The sequence below is a fragment of the Cupressus sempervirens genome, chromosome 9 (assembly GCF_028749045.1).
Source record: "Cupressus sempervirens isolate cs-2001-9-10 chromosome 9, ASM2874904v1, whole genome shotgun sequence".
Lineage (NCBI taxonomy): Eukaryota > Viridiplantae > Streptophyta > Pinopsida > Cupressales > Cupressaceae > Cupressus > Cupressus sempervirens.
Window position 1 is genome coordinate 728,026,015 of NC_143126.1, and position 16,498 is coordinate 728,042,512.

Sequence of the window (16,498 nt, forward strand, 5' to 3'; positions counted from 1 at the left end):
CATTACTCATAAATATTGAATGTGTACAATTGAACAAGCCATACAATCTTGAGGTGGACAAAAAGATTACAATATAAGGCTCTCATCATTGTCGGTATTGGTATTGTTTCCCTTGCACTCTAGTGCAATTAGAGTTCAATCACTATCAAAGACCAAGACAATTAATTTTAGAGATTAACTCATCGTAGAGTACATAATTATTGATTTGAAGTGTTATTCACATTTTCAATTTTGAACAAAACTTGTATATAGAAAAGCTTCCTACAATAATGTATAGAAAACTACATTGAACAAATTTTTTATATCTTTATCAATTGATGTGAAAATGTGTACAATATAATAATATTAGAGAGAAATTCTCACAACACCATATGTACACAAAAAATTATTTTAGAAAAAAACACTCCAAAAGCCTAGTCAATGTATTATAATAATAAAAAATGAGTACATATCCTTTGAGAACAAGTTTTTTCCACTAAGTATCGAGTTTTAGAATAAATATAACAAGACAACAATATCTATCATATAATTCCAATCATAATGCTCATATTGTAAAATTTGAAAATGCAAATCCATTTTAACGGTACTATCTTTAATAATAAATAAATAAGCATTCTAAAAGTAATTTAAAACGGACATCGTTTCCATTATAAAATTGACAATATTATACCAATGAACAAGAAATAGTTAAAATATTAACCTTGTACAGGATGATTGAAGAGATACTCCACAAGCATTCTCTAATGGTACTCCTTAATATCCTGAAAAAAAACCAGCTACATATCTATATATTCCACTGCTGCCAAAACAAATCTCTTGCTGGAGTAGAATTTTCAATGCCCACCTTCTTTTCCCATATACATGTAAGGCTTTGTAAGGACTGCCAAACTGATTTACCCATGTCTTCGCTTGCAAAGATCCTTACTTGACCGGCCGAGCAGATGTTGTACAGTGGAAAGAAAATACTTCTACATGTTAAAAATTCATCGCTTCTGAGGAGCTACTCAGGAATAGTTGCGTTCAAGTATTCAGAAGGAAATCTTCAAGATTCTGATACACTATATTCTGGTGAATATTTTTGTGGGAATCTTTGTGCCGATCGATATATTGGGGCCCTGAAATCACAGGCAATAGTTGTGAATGCCTATTGGAATAATATTCAGAGGTCTAAATAAATGAAATTTTATTCGACAAATTTAACATGAGATTAGCACATATATAAGTAGAATGAATTACAATTATAGTTCAGATATTCAAGTAATTTCAATGTTGGAAAATAAATTCATGTTTTACATTGCTTTTATTTTTTTGTTTTGTGCTTTCTTTTATTTAATGAAGATGTGCTTTGAAATGTTGATACAAAAGCTACATTTGCAATCTAATCTAAACACACTGCAAATAATTTGACCGATTATAAAAATCTATGACTTGAATAAACCCTTTAATTAATAAAAGGAAGTTCATAATCAGTAATAAAACATCCAACAATAAATAGTATTCCCAAATTCAACACCTAGGGGAGAGGACCAAATACTTGAACGCGTTCTAATAGTTGTGATAAGAGTTGTTGACTTGATACCTACACTTATTGACTTATGCCCAATTATTTTGACAATGTTGTACCAATACTTGTGACTATAAAGTTGTTAGTACAATGATGACTACCCAAAATTGAATAAAATGTACTCTTAGGTATAAAAATTAACCAATGATGTGATGCCACATCAGCTGTGCAAGTATGGGTACCCTTTATGCACAACCATTGGTCTCACTTTTTATTTGGGCTATTTTGGACAATTTGGCAAAAAGCATGCTGATATGGCATCATAATGGGTGATGTGGAATTGAAACCTTATAAGTAAACAACTCGCCAAATAAGCTGTTGTAAAAAATAGGGAGTGATTTGAAATTTCCACGTAAAATTTTGATAAGTTTGAATGTAAGGTGTTCAAGTGCCATGTCTTCTCCCCTACCTAATCTGTATAATAAATTAAAGAATAAAACCTTAAAAGAAATTGAAAAGTTAAATAGCAGTTACAAAGAAGGTTTACAACATCAAAATAGTGAAACCAAATAGACAGATTTAAAAATCTTAATACTCTCATTGGCTGCACGCTCATTTTGTAAGAACTTTGCGGGCAACTTGATAGAGTTATTATAAGATCTAATCTTGCTATAAGTAGTTTAGATCTCATCTTTAAAACATAGATATTTACCACTGCAGCTTCTTTCTGCTTATCTGACAGTCTCATCCTGTTCAAAAGATTTAAAACATGTATCATACACTGTATATGCACATGTTTCAGAGAGAAAAGCAACTCATATTATTCTAAAGAAAAATCAAACAAACAATGTGTAATGCAAAGATGAACAGAGACTTAACAACAAAATATGGAACTTACAAAAGTTAAATAGTCTTTTGATTTTCTGATGAAATTGAATGCTTCTTAATGAACTCCAAGAATAAGATCCCGCTGAGTACAACAGTAAAAAGAATAAGACTGAGATCTACTAAGAAACAAAAGCCACAAATCTTGAAAGTAACTTTCTCGTGTCAATCAACAAGCTAGTTACCTTTTATTGGATCACGGGCTTATTACCAGGAAACAGAAATGCTTGATGATCAACAATATAAAAATTCGGACTATTTATTGAGCAAATAATATCAAAATTTCGACAAACATGGACCCCTTTCTGAAATTGTTCACCTCATCTTAATCTACACCTGCACAAAACCTCTAAATGCCAATTAGGAAAATGATAGAAATTTAGAAAACTCTTACAATTGAGAATACATCGTGAATTACTGATTCGACTGCTTAAGCTTTTTCCTATTATACTCATAAAAATGGTTCATAACTTATCCATTACTCTGTGTCTGAGAAACCCATTAGTTTTACAGTTGTAGCAACTCCTAAGATAGTAATCCATGCACATGTTTATAATTGTACCTCTATACGAGAGTTCTATTCAAGCAACAGTCATCAGTCATCACAAATGTTTAATATCCCCGAAATTAATTGTCAGCTTAGAAATGAACAGTCGTGAATACCTTCAAATAGTAGCAGATTTACTTGGTTTAAAATTTGCATTTTCTCACTTGGCCTCCTTGGTTTGGTCTGGTTTGTTTATTCTCAGGCTCCTCCGTGGTCCTCCATCTTTCCCTAAAACTTTGATCATCTTTCTTCTTTTGTTAGGACCTGAGGCAGGCGAAAGGTTCCTTTTATTTCTGGGTACAAAAGATTGCACAACAGTTGTGTCTGGCCGATTAAGAGAAGCTGCTGCTGCATCATTTTGCACAGCCATGAGCTGCTCTTCACGTCTTTTCACAAGCGTCCAGTTCATGCTTCCTGCACAAGAAGCAGACAAGATCAGACTATCCATTACAAAGAATTCTTCCTATTACACTAATCACAAATATATACGGCCTAAGATAATTGAAAAAACATTATTTATGAGAAAAAAATTTACAATTATTTTAATTATGAAGTTAGCTCCGCACTCGTTACCTTTGAGAAAGCTGATGGAACGCCTCTACTATGCTCTGCTCTTTGCCCTTCAATAACCACGCCTCTTTCACTTTTACCTCTTTTTCCCCGCAGATTGCCCGAATCTGGTATCGTTTTGCCTGAAGCCAATTTGAACCTTCCGGGAAAATGCCCATCCACAGCCATTTTCCATTACTCATTTCGGTAATAAAATGATTGTCTTTGTCCGTGGATATATAGAAGCGTATGCTCGGATGAACATCTTCTATAAAGAAGCATATCAGAATGGCATTGGCGGCACTCTCCGGCACAGTCAATGTTAAGCCTCCCGATGACCCATATTCGACCACGTTTTTCAGAGGAAAAGAGGTCACTGCTCTCGTGCATATTATCACTTCCCTTTGCCATTTTTGCACAATATTTGCACTCACGTCCCTCTGCCATTTCTGTACAATATTTGCAAATATCATAAGCAACACAAAATCAAATGCCTCCTATTAATTAATAGACTTTTATATTTTTAATTCGACTAATTTCTTTTACCTGAATGTTACTGATGGATGGTTCAATAACTGATCTATCGTTTGCTACGACTTCCAGGGCCTCCAATGAATCACTGGGCTCCAAGCTGAACATACACGCTCTCTTCGACCACGTATGTACTTTCACTTTTTCCAATGATGTCAATCCTTCTAAACCTTCTATCGTATCCAATTTCTGGCATCTGTTTATTTTAAACTTTTTTAGAGAAGTTGCATCTGCTAGACTCGGCAGAGTGTTCAGTTCCATACAGTCATATATTATGAGTGTTTCCAGTGACCTCAAAACTTCTAGACTTTCTATCGTCTCCAATTTGTTGCAGCGTCTCAAATCAAACTTCTTTAGAGAAGTTAATTCTGCAAGACTTGGAAGTGTGTTCAGTTCCATACAGTCATATATTATGAGTGTCTCTAATGACCTCAGGCTTTCTAAACTTTCTATCTTCTTCAATTTGTTGCAGTCTCTCAAATCAAACTTCTTTAGAGAAGTTAATTCTGCAAGACTTGGAAGTGTGTTCAATTCTGTAGAGTCATATATTATGAGTGTCTCCAATGACCTCAGGCTTTCTAAACTTTCTATCTTCTCCAATTTGTTGCAGTCTCTCAAATCAAACTCCTTTAAAGAAGTTGATTCTGCAAGACTTGGAAGTGTGTTCAATTCTGTACAGTTATATATTATGAGTGTCTCCAATGACCTCAAACTTTCTAAACTTTCTATCTTCTCCAATTTGTTGCAGTGTCTCAATTCAAACTTCTTTAGAGAAGTTGATTCTGCAAGACTTGGAAGTGTGCTCAATTCTGTACAGTCATATATTATGAGCGTCTCCAATGACTTTAGGGTTTCTAAACTTCCTATCTTCTCCAATTTGTTGCAGTCTCTCAAATCAAACATCTTTAGAGAAGTTAATTCTGCTAGACTGGGAAGTGTGTTCAATTCTGTACAGGCATTTATTATGAGTGTCTCCAATGACCTCAGGCTTTCTAAACTTCCTATCTTCTCAAATTTGATGCAGCCTCTCAAATCAAACATCTTTAGAGAAGTTGTCTCTGCAAGACTTGGAAGTGTGTTCAATTTTGTACAGTCATATATTCTGAGTGTCTCCAATGACCTCAAGCTTTCTAAACTTTCTATCTTCTCCAATCCATAGCCTTTAGTAATAAACAACTCGCTTAAGTGTGAAGGAACCTGCGGCCGATTTTGATTACAAATCAACATACTTAAAATAAAAAATATTTCAGTTTGCAATGCAAGATACTTACATCCATATCGGGTTCCCACAAATCTTGTAATCTGTGAGACTCATGAAGTTGTAAACCTCTTAAATTTTTCAATGAAAGCCACGATGGAAATCTTTCGTGCTCAAATCTGTCACAGCGAAGGGAGAGGAAGAGCAGTTCCCTTGATATTTCGCTACATTGCTCATTAATAAAATCTCCGTCGGCAAAAAGAATCTTCAGTCCAAGCGAGCCGGGTTCGAGGATACGCTTTCCTTGGGTTGTGTTTAATATGATCTTTCCTTCCCGCAGGTAACAATTGTCACCAATCGCGTCTGCCATTCCTCGGACTCGAATTCTTTCCTTCAAGTCAAAATTTAAAATAAGAAATATTATAAGGCAGGGTCATGGAGGAACTGGTTTCCACACCAGGATTAATAAAGCAATGAAAGAAAGAACTGACTTCACCTGTTGAGGCTGAATCTCGATAATCTGCTGTTTAGACCAAAGGCGATAGGGAGAGTGTTGATTAGCAATCTCCCTTCCCAAATCCCTCAAATTATCATGCATTCTAATGTAAGTTGTACCACGCTTCTTCTCTGGTTCAACAAGACATTTATTCACAAGCCTTTGCAAACCATGGAGACCATTCCAACCTGATCCGTCCCATACTGCAATGGCCGTACTGTTACAGACCGCAGCGAAGAGACACGCTACATCCAAAAACATCTCCTTTTCCTCTTTATCAAGAGCATCGTAGCTTATTCTGAGCCTCGATTTGATGTCGTCTGGCATTATTCTGGACACTTTGTGTAGCAGAGAGTGCCAATAAGCCTTGCTAGACTCCCCATAGAGCTGACTGCCTAAGACCTTGAGTGCCAAAGGCAGACAACGGCAAGCGTCTATGAACTTTTGAGCAAGTTCCTCGAATCCCAACAATGGAGAGGGTTGTTCGAACGCATGCCAACAGAAAAGCTGATGTGCATGAGCGGGATTGAGTGTTGTGGTTTTATATATAGCTGAGATGCCCCACGCTTTAAGAACATGCAACTCGCGTGTGGTAATAATAATGAGACTTCCCTGGCCAATGCTATCCCTTGGTGGCAGCAGAGCATCTAGTTGATCTGTGTGATTCACGTCATCTAAAACGATAAACACAGAAATAGACCTCAAACGGCATCTTAGAATCCCCTTGCCTTGTTCTACATTTTTAATATAATTGCTTTCAAGGTTAAGGTCCTTGAGAAGCTCCTTTTGTTTCTCATGCAAAAGCTCTTTCCTTGCAGCTTCACTAACATCAAAAACAAAACTTGACCTCTTGATAGGGGAACTTTTCTCATTATAGAGATGCTTTGCAAGGGTGGTTTTTCCTACACCACCCATTCCCCAGATCCCCACAATTTGTGTTGGTCCAGCAGTGTCAGATTTAAGTGCAATTTTGTTATGAAAGTCTTGTTGCAGTTCATCCAAACCCACGGGATGCTTGGCAACATGTAATCCCACCTCCTTCAGCTCTTTCAATACATGATTCACCACATTCATCACCGCCTTGTCCTCTTCCCTGGACAATCAACATTTGGAACAAAGAGAAGATTTTAAAAAGATGAAATCTTTGTGAGCTGAATCAAGCAATTCTTTAATCGAGTTTATAAAGTAAAATTGTACAGCCCCTCATACAGCTCTATGATTTGGAATGTGCTCTTAGAAGCATAGAGTAACAAGGTCAAATTTAATATACACTCTACGAAATATATCTATTTTATTTTAATTTAAGATTATATTTATACTATATCAAATTTAATTTATTTTTAAAATTATTTTATTTTATTATATTAGCTTTTAAATTTTTTTAAGTATTAATTTTGATATTACTTTTAAAAATGATTAATTTTTTCAATAAATATTTTTCTTATTTTATTTTAAGAAATATATTGAAATATTAAATATGCATATGTTTATGTATACATGTGTTTTATTTTTAAAGATATAATAAATATTAAATATTTTTATGTTTTAAATTTCAATTAGTTAATTTATAAATGATTTTCTAGTTTAAAACATGAATATGCTTTAGTGTATGAGGGTCAATTATGTGGTGTATAGTAGGGATTGTATAGACATTTCTTGTATTTTGAATCTTGTCAACAATGATTTGTTCATATTTTTATAACATGTTTTGTGCTAAATGAGGAGATACCTAAAGTATAAACAAGAAATATTATTGTATCAAAAGTTAAAATAGATCGCACATATTTTTAGGGCATCCAACCACATCCAAAGAATGTCACATGGTCTCCACTTATTGTTCAAATGTAATAGGAGTGCACTAAGTTTAGGCAGGATAATTTATCAAAATCATTTGTAGCTCCTATTAGTATTATACAAAATGTAAGAAGAGAAGAAGCACCATTACAAATTGAAACATAATATTTGAAATGGTCCATAGGATAAGTTGAGGCTTTGCTATAACTCGAGGTGGATAGAAAAGTAAACAAATAAAATTGGGTTGAAACAAAAAATGTTAGATTGACCAAAAAATATTAAATTGTATAGCATTAAACAATCTAAAGAAGCAAACAAATTATCTAGTAAAAAAGAAAATATGCTTGAAAATAAAACTTGGTTGCTTAAAAGTGATTCGAAATTTCAATAGCTAAAAAGTGATTCAAATTTTCAAAAGCTTAAAAGTGATTCAAATTTTTGCGTGTGTAAAGTACACATCCATGTCAAGGAGTTGGGTTAAAGAGTACACTACTACAAGAGTAGATTGGTGTGAGGAAGGTACAACCAAGGTAAGGGAAAAGAAAAAAGCTAGAATTATTGACGTGTAATAAATCTATTTTTTAAACTAAAAATATTATCTATAAATAGAAAATACTTCTCTATTAAGAAATCTTTTAAATAGAAAATTTAAAGATAAATATATTACAAAAATATAAATATAAGCTTCTTCTTTGATTGTATCAATGTTTTTAACATCAACTTTCATTTAAAAAAGAACTTATATTTATATTCTGGTGAATTGTAATAATCTGATTATATGATCTCAAATATTAATATTAAAATATTATTACACAATTAAATTAAAAAAACACTTTAAATTAATTTACTCTTAAATGAAAGTACATAAATTTATTATTAATATTCAAACTAGATCACAATATTTAGAATGCACACAGTAGACTTACTACAGAAATTTATAATCCACTACACATGACACATAATTTAATTTGTTTCTCAAATCAATTTGAAAATTTGTATGTATTTATATAAACTTTTATATGGATACAAATTGCGTGGTATAATGGGCAGGACAAGCTAGGTATCTACATAACTATGTTGACTTTCTGTGGCAACAACTACAAATTTAAGACAGACAAAACGCACCAAAGACAAAAAAAGAGTCAAATATGATTCTTTTTCAGATTTTCCAAAACACAACGAACGATAGATCAACCAAAGAAAAACACCCAAGGAAGATTTGATGAACTAAATGTTCGAGAGAGATTATTTTATACTAACCTTTGATTATTAATTATCTCGCCCTTGATCAAGGAAGCTTTGTGGAGTGCCAACTTCCAGCTTTGAAGCAATTCTGAGCTATATCTGCACAGGTGGAAAACAATACAAGCACAATGGAACAAACTTTACTGCTGATATATGACAAATAAAAAGAAGAAAATTAAAACAATAGAGAACATAAGATAACAATATAATTCTAATCTTAATTAATTAAGATTTAGGGTCAAACAAGAATGCAACAGACGATACAGAGGAATAGTATCTGAGGTTTACCTGCGCTTCACTTCATACTGGGAGAAGGCATCTGCATAAATTCCTTTTCCATCAATCGCCCATCTTAGATCAGAGGGCTCAACATGGTAGAAAATGGGGATAAATTTGATTTGGGGTAATTGCAGTATAAAAGCCAGTTCAGCCAAACACCAAGGGGAACGTGCATAATTCTGAGAGAAAATGGCTATGTGAATAGGAGAAGTACGCATTGCTTCTTGTAAAGCGCTAGGGAAGAAAATCCCAATCATGAGTTCATATTTGTCTAAGAAGACTCTGAGTCCAGTGGCATCTATCTTATTGTAGATAGTGGTGGCCAGACCGTCTTTCACATCACCTCCATGGTGATTTATAAAGACATCATACGGCAGTTGTTGTGAGGAGGATTCAGCGGACGCACTGGCGGCTATTAGACCATCAAAAGGGGTTGCCATTATGATGATTAGATACAAATTTAAACAGAGGAAAATGCCGGTAAAAGCGGCTTGGTATTTGAACTGCTTGACAGAGTAGGGCTTAGGGTTTGTTTATATACATTGAGGCGAACAAAAACCAGCAGCAGAGCTGAGGGGCAAAAACATTAATGCAGAAATGCGTGATAGACAAAAGGCAAATCCAACGGAGATATTTAAGAACAGAGAGGAAAATGGCGAGAAAAAGGGAAGGAAAAGGGCAGGAAAGCAGGGGAGTAAAGAGGGAAGTATCGTGAGAAATGCGGAGAGAAGAATGATTGGATATCATCCGATGGGGGAAAAGTGCTGGAACGAAGTAGGAACGCACTAGGCGGCTTCCTATTTCATAATTTCATGTGGGTCCCTTCTAATGCGTAAATGTTATGAGAGAAGTTCGTTGTCTCTTGTAATATGTGGGTTTTTTTTTAATATGTAATATAAGGGAGAAGTTATCTCTCTCTTTCTATGACTTTGTGTGGTTTTTTTTTAATATATAAGATAGATAGATAGATAGATAAAATTGTAACATCCACGAAGCTAAAAATAGCCTATGGAACAACAAGACAACTCAAGCAGACTTAAGTAGCACTATTCATTTCTTGTGTAGGATGATGATGAGCCCCCCTAATTTCTCAATGTCCTCTTCATTGAATAGGTTATGCCAAGAACTCTCACATATAGTATCTGCAAATTTATTTCAGTTATCCTTGTAGGCCTCACATTCTAGAATAAAGTGTTGTTCAGTTTTCACTTTCCCAGAATTGCAAAATCTGCAAATTATCTCTTCCCAAGCCTCCTTTGGCCTCTTCCAATGCCCGGTCTCACAACGAAGTTGGTGAGAGTTGGTTCTCAGCTGAGCAATAAGAATTTTAGCCCTCCAAGAAATGTTAGCTCCTATGTACGCTTTTTGGAGTTGATCATAAGTGGGGTTAAACTCATTTATATAATATAGTTTCTTCCTCTTGATCTCACTTCCCCAATTTCTCTTGTAGAATTTCTCCATAACAAAGACCTTTATTTCTTTATTATTTATGGGGCACATATTGAATTGAATATTCCATTTACTCATCCATTTGATGTTTTGTTGCATCCATGTCCTTTTTCGCTTACATAGTGTGTCACTAAAAACAACTTTAAGCTATCTATCCTCTTCCATTTTTTTGATTCTTTTTAAATAGCTTAAAAGGCGAACCATAGCAAGTGCCTCGATAGAAGCAACCCCCATTTCACTTAGCATGATATCATATGGAACAGTGCTTTTGATTTTAAACTTGCTTGTAATCAAGTGCTTTTGGATTCCTTCGATTTGTTTCCACTGTGCTATAGTAGTGTTGTTGGCCCATAATTCACACCCATAAAGAACAACTGGCAACACAAGAAGACTGAACAAGCTTTGAATAGTTTTCCAATCCCACAACTCCGCTTCATGGCACCTATTCTGAAGAGCATAGAAAGCCTTCCACCCAGCTAACGTGCTTTTATACCTACAGCTAGACCAGCTTAGCTTTTTGTTGAAATCGATGCCAAAGGAGAAGTTATTTGTCTCTTTATATGGGTCCTTCTTGGATGTGCATTATTAGGGGAGAGGTTCTCAATTTTATTTATAAATTTGTGTGGGGTATTTTTGAGTGTGTAATATTAAGGGAGAGTTTCTTTTCTTTTTTTTTTCCAATTTGAGAATAGGATTCTATATCTAAACATGTTCTAATGGTTGTCATAGTAATAGTTGTTTAATTTAATGATCATGCTAGTTAGTTTAGCATTCAATACTATTGATAATATTGTATCAATAATTTTGATGTTGAACTTGTTTTTGCTACTGATAACTACTCATAATTGACCATTCATGTGATGTCATATCAATTGCACAAGTATGAGGAACCCTAATGCACTATGATTGATCTCACATTTTTAGTTTATGGCACTTAGCAAAAACCATGTTGATATGACATTATATTTAATGATATTAATGGTCGTGAAACCTTAGATAGTGTATGCATAAAATGTGAGCACACTTCTATGAGTCATTATATCCAAGATTGCTCAAGAATGAGATCTCAAACGGTGACTCATAGCTCTCTATTCATGGAGTGCAAGGGTTTGTAATGAAGGCCCTTAGTTTAACCTAGTTTGTGCCCATGCAAGTACACCATAAAACAAGAGATTTAAAGATCAAAATATGAATGCAAATGAAAATGCAAGCTAATCTAAATGATGACAATGCAAAGCAATGCAAGAAAGAAAATCTAATCAATGAAAAGAAGTAACAATGCAATATTAATCTATGAAAACAAATATGACTCTAAGATAATATGAAAATGCAAGGATGAAACTTCTTGATGGAAGCCTTAGATGCAAGAGAAAATAAGACAAGAAGAGAGAAGTTGCAATAAAGCTCCAATGTCTAAAACCTAAGGCTCAAACTCCTCCTCCAAAATCGATTTCTAAACCTGTAGCATAACAATACTATAACAACAAACTATTTTCTATATATCTCTCTCTATATATTTCTCTATGTCTCCCTATATATCTTTCTCTATATCTTTTTGTATATCTCTCTATATATGAACATGAGGAGGAGAAAGCTCCTTATAAAGAAAAATGTGGAGGTGGCAGGTTTCTCACAACCAATATGGGATAATAAAGTTTGATCCATGTGAGACAAAATTCTACCAATGAGAAAAGAGGAGTGTTTGAGTAGAAAGTGGAAAGAGGAAATTAAGGAATCCCGCTTAAAGAGATGTGCATTTAAGTGTAGAGGAAAAAAGAATTATTTTTTTTTTACTTAATTTATTTCTTTTTTCAAGTGGGATTTTATTTAATTAAAAGGGGGCAAGTTCTTTTAATTAAATAGGAAATATTTAATCAAATTAAAAGAGGGGTTTTTCTCTTAATTAATTAAATATGGATTAATTATTTAAATAAAAGAGAGGTTTTCTTTTAATTTAATAAGACTTAGGATAAAATGATCAAACCCTAGGAAATATTGATTTTTTAAATTTTTTTTTAATAATTTGATCAAAGAAATTGATTTGAATTGATTTAATAAAATATTGCAAACCATTGATTCAAAAAATTTATTAAATTGAATAATGGGGGCCCATAGTCTAGGCGACCATTTTAGGGTACATACATTTGCCCCTCTTTGACTAATGTGTGATTGATTTGGGAAAACATGTATTCAAAGAAAGAAATTAAAGTCTAAAATCGATTTAGGGTCACAAAACAACCCAGATGTATAGTCGATTTGGGAACACATCAGGCCAAAGAATACAAATAAATTTTGACTTTAAAAAGTCAAGGATAAAATTGATAAAATTGAATCAAGGATTGAAGTTGATAGATACTGCCCCTTGTGATCGAAATTGAAATGAGATAGAGGAGAAACAACAAATTGATAAATTTGATCAAATCGAACAAAAGATAAAGTTCTTGATGTAAGATGAAAGATATAAGAATCACAAAACCGAGGTAGATCATCAAGCATGAAATATTATGCCCCAAAGGTGAATTAGAAGAAAAGAAGTGGGGTGAAAGCGAATGGAACTTGTAAAAATTTGGAAGATATGGAAAGAAATAGAAAAAAGGAAAGAAGATAGAAATTTTGATTGAGATCATGAAAGAAGATAAGGAAATGAAGATAAAAACATGACCATAGTTGATTAAAAGTCCACAAGAAAGATGAAGGGAAAACCTTCTCAAACTCATAATGCAACCTAAAAATACAAATTAACATGAAGTCTAATAATGCAAGTTACATGAAAATGTAAAGATGTACTTGCAATAGAGCAACTGTAACAAAGGATTTTGTGTTCATCATTAATTAGATAATGTAAAAGAACTTATTTTCATCACTAGGCCATTATTAACGAACATCAAAAAATCACACAATCATCGCTAGTCACAAGTGCAACTATGAAGATATGAATGTGATTTATATTGGATTGGAATGTGGAAAGATTCTAACATAAGCATTAAAGACATAAAGGTCAAGATGAATTCGATATTAGCTTACCCAATTTAATGTAGCAAAACCATGCTCACATCAAGGCATAGATGCCAAAATGACCATAAGAACGGTTGTGCAAAAGTAGTCAAGGATGATGCCTCAAATCTCCTGAGTGTTTCAAGGGGACAACAAGAGACACTCTAGAGTTTCAAGACCACACCCACAAGTAGAAAATAAATAAAAACATGCCCTATGCCCCAAGTCCTCTAGCTATGCATCTCGGAGGGACTTATTAGACAAGGACACTCAACGAAAATTAATAATAGTCAGCACACAAAGAAAAGATCATAACATAGCTCAAACATTAAGTGTCATGTTTCAAATTTTAAATGTGGTAAATGATACTGAGTTCCAAGGATAAGGATCGAATGCTTGCAAGCAGGTAAGATCACATGACGAAACTACCAAATTGATAAGTGTTGAAAAACACTTGATGCCAGGGGTTGTATTGAAAAATACAGTTGGGGTGGTGTTGAAAAACACCATTTGTGAGGTGTCCTAAAGACTAACACAACCAAGAATCCAAAGCTAACACAGTTATGCCACTAGACAAAGACCAGCTCCAAACCAAGGCAACAAGGACAAGGCATTATGGAGAAAGACCAAGTGTTGAGAACACGCGCTAAGAAATAGGGGTGCAAAGGCCTCAAGTAGTGCCCATTTCCAAGTTTTCACCACTTGGATTATTATTATTAATTTTTACTTTTTATTTTTTTTGGAATATATAATTTTTTTGGAGATACATCAAAGCGCTTATTACTAAAATGATCATTTTTTCAGGACAGTTTCCAATTTTTAGAATTTTGACAGTATATCATTTTTTGGACTTTTGAAATATATCATTTTTTTGTATTTTTCAGGATCAATAAATATGTACAAAGATGCCCCCAGACAGAATGGGCATCATGGATAGAACTTCTTTAGGTGCAAGACATTGATAAGATCAAGGAGTTGCTCTCCCTCTACTATAGACAGTAAATAGGCACTAGACTCAAAAGTTGTTTTTAATAATGTAAGGTCCAAGCCAATTAGGTTCAAATTTACCTTTTTGATCTCTATTCTATTGATTCTTAGTATCTTCACATAGGACAAAATCTCCCACTTGGAATTCTCTAGGGTGAACCTTTTTGTTGAATGCTTTTGACATGCGATTTTGATAAACCTTGATATGGTCAAATAATGATTGGTGTTTCTCATCTAGAATTTCTAACTCTTGAAGTCTCATGGCACAGTAGTCTTCATCTGTAACTAGACCTTTGAGGGAAACTCTGAGTGAACGAATCTTAACCTCTAAAGGTAACACTACTTCAGTACTATATGTAAGGGAAAAAGGAGTGGCCCCAATAGGGGTATGAATACTCGTTCTATAGGCCCACAAAGCCAAATTTATCTATAAGTGTCAATCTCTACCATTCTTATGAACTATTCTATGTAAGATTTTGAGAATGGTTTTATTTGATGTTTCTACTTGACCATTTCCTTGCAGGAAGTAAATGGAATACCAATGTTGTTTTATCTTGAATTTCTTACAAACTTGTTTAAGGTCATTATTTTTAAACCGGCCTCCATTGTCAATGATAATCTCAGAACGAACTCCATGTCTACAGATAATATGATTCAAAATAAGTAGAGAAACTATCTTGCCCGAGGCAATAGAAAGTAGGACAACTTTTACCCATTTAGTGAAGTAATCAATAGCAGTGATAATAAACTTATGTCCACATGATGAGTTGGGATGTATCTTCTCAACAAGATCAAAGGCCCAACACTAGAATGGCCAATGAGAGATAGAAGGAATGAGTTCCCTGCTCAGAGCATGTATCAGGTTACCATGGTTTTGATGCTTTTCACATGACTTTGTAAAAGCTACTGCTTCAATCTACATCGTGGGCCAATAGTACCCCACCCTAAGCAACCTTCAAGCCATGGAAAGACCATTGGAATGTCCCCCACAAATGCCCTCATGGATGTCAACTAAGGCTTGATCAGATTCTTCCTTTTTTAAGCATCTAAGAAATGTTCCATCTAGACCCCTCCTATACAAATCTCCAGAGATAAGGGAATGGAGAGAGGCATTTCAAATAAGTTTTTTGCATTCGGATTGGGTAAAGGTTTCAGGTATAATGCCATCATGAAGGTATGAATAAATGGCACCATAACAGGATGACTCATGACCAACAAGGGTACAAATAACATGACTTTCTTGGGAATCATAAATAGGGTGATGTAGCTTTTCCACCAGGAATTCAAATCTGTGAAGCAAGTGTAGCCATAGGATCAGCTGCTTTATTTTCTACTCTAGGGATTTGCTGAAATGAGACAAATGTGAAGTATCATCTCAAGGAATCAACCATTTACTTGTAAGGTACTAATTTCTTATTTTTTGTTAAATAATTGCCGTTGACTTGGTTGATTATCAATTGTGAATCCCCATAGATGTGTAACTTTGTAATTCTCCATTCTATAGTCATCTTAAGTCCATTTGTTAAAGATTCATACTTAGTAATGTTATTTGTATATGGAAATAATAACTAGTAAGATTTAGGAACTGTGTACCCATGAGGAGAAACAAACAACACACCAGCTCTGGAACCATTTTGCATAAAGGATCCATCAAAGAACATCTTCCATGTTCTTTCAGTCATATACATGAGGTGCTCATCTAGGAAATCAACTTGAATAGGTGCATCATCTTGTAGTGGGAAATTAGCCAATTTATCTACTATGGCTTGCCCTTTGATTGTTTTATGCTCAACGTACTCTATGTCAAACTCTAAAAGGGTCATCATCCATTTAGAAAGTCTACCCACAAGGAAAACCTTACCTAGTAAATACTTAAGTGGATCAATTTTTTCTATGAGGTATATAGTGTACGCAAGCATATAATGTCAAAAATTTTGGGAAGCAAACACAACTACGAGGTAAGCTTTCTCAATACTAGTGTAATTAACCTCATATAAAACAAGAGTATGACTAATGGACTATATAGCTCTTTATTTTCCA

At 34.1% G+C, this 16,498-nt stretch overlaps 1 protein-coding gene across 1 annotated transcript; it reads right to left on the bottom strand.

Moving 5' to 3' along the window:
• Window positions 1–641: 641 nt before the first annotated feature.
• Window positions 642–9,483, bottom strand: LOC149540775 (TMV resistance protein N-like). The gene is made up of 10 exons (XM_089801859.1): window positions 9,038–9,483; window positions 8,765–8,848; window positions 5,711–6,803; window positions 5,288–5,605; window positions 4,032–5,213; window positions 3,510–3,934; window positions 3,053–3,350; window positions 2,575–2,725; window positions 2,403–2,474; window positions 642–1,115 (listed from the first exon to the last, which is right to left on the bottom strand). Exons 1-7 carry the CDS (start codon window positions 9,466–9,468, stop codon window positions 3,317–3,319), a joined length of 3,567 nt encoding a protein of 1,188 aa, XP_089657985.1. The 5' UTR covers window positions 9,469–9,483; the 3' UTR covers window positions 642–1,115; window positions 2,403–2,474; window positions 2,575–2,725; window positions 3,053–3,316.
• Window positions 9,484–16,498: the final 7,015 nt, after the last annotated feature.

Excerpts from the sequence above, each read along its gene's own strand:
- LOC149540775 (XM_089801859.1), bottom strand. The coding sequence starts at position 9,468 with ATGGCAACCCCTTTTGATGGTCTAATAGCCGCCAGTGCGTCCGCTGAA. Across the intron at positions 6,804-8,764 it reads GAGATAATTAATAATCAAAG|GGAAGAGGACAAGGCGGTGA; the intron begins GTTAGTATAAAA and ends TTGATTGTCCAG. Across the intron at positions 3,935-4,031 it reads CATCCATCAGTAACATTCAG|AAATGGCAGAGGGACGTGAG; the intron begins GTAAAAGAAATT and ends AATATTGTACAG.